Consider the following 2,719-nt stretch of genomic DNA (forward strand, 5'->3'; position numbering starts at 1 on the left):
GCTGGCATGTGGTGCTGGGGGATCGAACCGCGGTCCCTGTGCTTTGCCAAGCTTGTTCCAAGTAGGTGCTTTAGACCACTGAGCCATCTCACCAGCCCAGGATGTTAATCTTGAAAAGAATAACTTTTATTGCATTGAAGTATGTCTTACTTTCTAATACTCAATTTTATGAAAATTTTATCTAAATATATTTAATAACATGAAGTGGTCAGTTTAATACAGTACTGTACCTTGTCATTTAAACTTTGAAGAATTTAAGATTGACTATTAAGATAAACGTGAATATTTACCTTAGAACTTTTTCTCATGCTTTATAGGACAACATCAAAAATAAATGGTATAGAATATGTTCCTTTCATGAGTGTTGATCTGAGGGAACGTTTTGCTTATCCAATGCCTTTCTGGTAAGTAAGTACTGTGGTGATTTTTACTTTCAAGATCTAATTTTTAAGTTTTTCTGTGAGTTTCAATACTTAGATGTTGAGTTTAACTAATGGTTTGGAAATTAAAATGTAATAAAAAACTGGAAGAAGAATAATTATGGGAAAGGGGCGGGGTGACGTATTGAGAACACTTGATGCCTCATCATGGGCTCATGTCGATCTCCTTTTGCTTCACATTATGCTCCTAGTGCCTGATATGATATCTGGCACAGAGTAAGCACACAGTAGACTTTTGTCCAGTTGGCATTTCAGTTACAGCAGAACTACAGCCTGTGTGGGAGTGGAAAGATGGAACAGAATGACACTAACTTCGCTGATGAGCTACAGCTTCAGGAAGTTGTTTAGAAAAGTGTTAGAAAAGCCTTCCTGGGCAGTGGCAGTTTATGTCCAGAGCCTTAAAATACTGTTGAGTCCAAGACTGCAAACTTCTAATCTGCCTAATGAAATTAATATTCAGAGGTGTGTGTAATAAGAGCATTCATGAAGGCATCTTTTTATAACAAAGAGTTACTAAAAGTGAATATCCAGGGGCATGGCAGTGATTTGGTGGTGGCATGTCCAGTTGTGTGTGATGGCTCATGCTTGTGACCCTAACACTAGAAAGAATGAGGCAGAGGAGAATCCCAGGTTTGGGGCCAGCATGGGCTACATGGTGAGTTCAGGTAGCTGGGACTCTCTAGTGAGCCCCTGCCTTAGAGTACCAGGGGAAAAAGGTACACAGGTGCCGTCAGATATTGTGCTATATAAATAAAATGTCTTTTAAAAGGTAGGAAAAAGGAAAACATGCTCATTTCAAAGAATAGGAAGATATATCAGTTTTTAAACTTTTAATGTATTTATACATGCAAGAAAAAAATGGTGTTAAGTAGTATAGCGATGTTGGGCTCAGTGGCACATGTTATAATCCCTGCTACCTAGGAGGCTGAGACAGAAAGATCATAAATTTGAGGGTGGCCTGTGTAACTTAGTGTGACCCTGTGTCAAAATAGAAAGGGCTGGGGATATAGCATCACTTGAGGTCCTGAGTTCAATCCCCAATACAGGAAAACATATTTGAATGCTTACTTAGAGAATGTAAAAGGCTCTATTAAAGAGTAAGAAGGCTGCTTATCATTTTCCAGTGTCTGTCTGTGATCCTAGAGTGTTGGGATTACAGGTTGCTTGGCTAGTTTTGCTTTCTTGAATGGTTTAGGTATCTGAAAACCAGGAAGTTATCACCCTAGTTTTTTTACTCAGGTAGTCTTACAATGCTAGCAGCTGATTGATTATTTTTTTTTTTATTTTAAGGAAGGGCCTACAGGGTGTTCAGGATCTCACTACTAGATTGTATTTGTAGTGATCCGCCTGTTCACAGCCTCCCAAGAGCTGGGATTACAGGCATGTGCCACTACGCCCAGTCACAATTGCTGTCTCAGTGCACCCTGGGGGCGGGGCCAGCACGGCATGCCCGGGGATCAAACCCCCGGCTCCTGTGCCTGCTTGGAGGCAGTTTAATCTGTTGAGCTATTTGGCCAGCACTCTGGCAGCTGATTGAGATCTAAGAAATTCTTATGTCTTTGAAGTTTTATAGCTTTGACATTAATAGGCAGATTTTAGAAATAAATTTTCCCGATTGATATGCTGTATGAGTCAATGTATAAATTATTAGTATATATGTGCTGCTGAAGCAAGCACAAGAAAATTGTTAAATATGTCTCAGGGTCCTCTTATATGAAAGTGAGGCTAGCGCTAGAACCTACCTCATAGTATTACTGTCATCATTAAATGAATAAATTATGGGGCTGGGGAGATAGCTCCATGGTCTAAGCACCTGCCTGGCAAGCGCAAGGACCCAGGTTTGATCCCCAGTACTGCATGCTGTGCCAGCCCTGGAATCCCAGGTGCAATGAGCCAGCCACCAAAACCAGGTGTGGTGGCACATGCCTATAATCCCAGCACTGGGGAGGCTGAGACGGGAGGATCACCAAGAGTCTGAACTGCGAAGCAAGATCCTGTATCAAATTTTTAAAAAAGCAGGAAACACTATATAATAAAGGCTGAGACAGGAAGATCATAAGTTTCTAGCAGTTTCTGACTAAGGTATTAGTTTCTTCATTCAGAATCATATAAACTTTTATTTATTTTTTATGTATTTGATCTCAACTTTTTTTTTACATCAGTTATTTTATTTTATTTTATTTTTTCAAAGTTTCATTAATAAACATAGCAATGAGACAGTTTCAAATCAAATCGGAGGTACAGTTTCAACAAATAATACACTGCATATATTCTTCTTA

General features: G+C 39.5%; 1 protein-coding gene across 1 annotated transcript in view; it reads left to right on the forward strand.

The window, feature by feature from the left end:
• Positions 1-2,719, forward strand: part of Capn7 (calpain 7) — a 78,023-nt gene that overhangs the window by 45,014 nt on the left and 30,290 nt on the right. The window contains exon 6 of the mRNA XM_004631694.3: positions 318-404. Within this exon, the coding sequence (XP_004631751.1) occupies positions 318-404 (87 nt within the window). The remainder of the gene's footprint in view (positions 1-317; positions 405-2,719) is intronic.

The sequence above is a fragment of the Octodon degus genome, unplaced genomic scaffold (genome assembly GCF_000260255.1).
Source record: "Octodon degus isolate 3935 unplaced genomic scaffold, OctDeg1.0 scaffold00043, whole genome shotgun sequence".
Lineage (NCBI taxonomy): Eukaryota > Metazoa > Chordata > Mammalia > Rodentia > Octodontidae > Octodon > Octodon degus.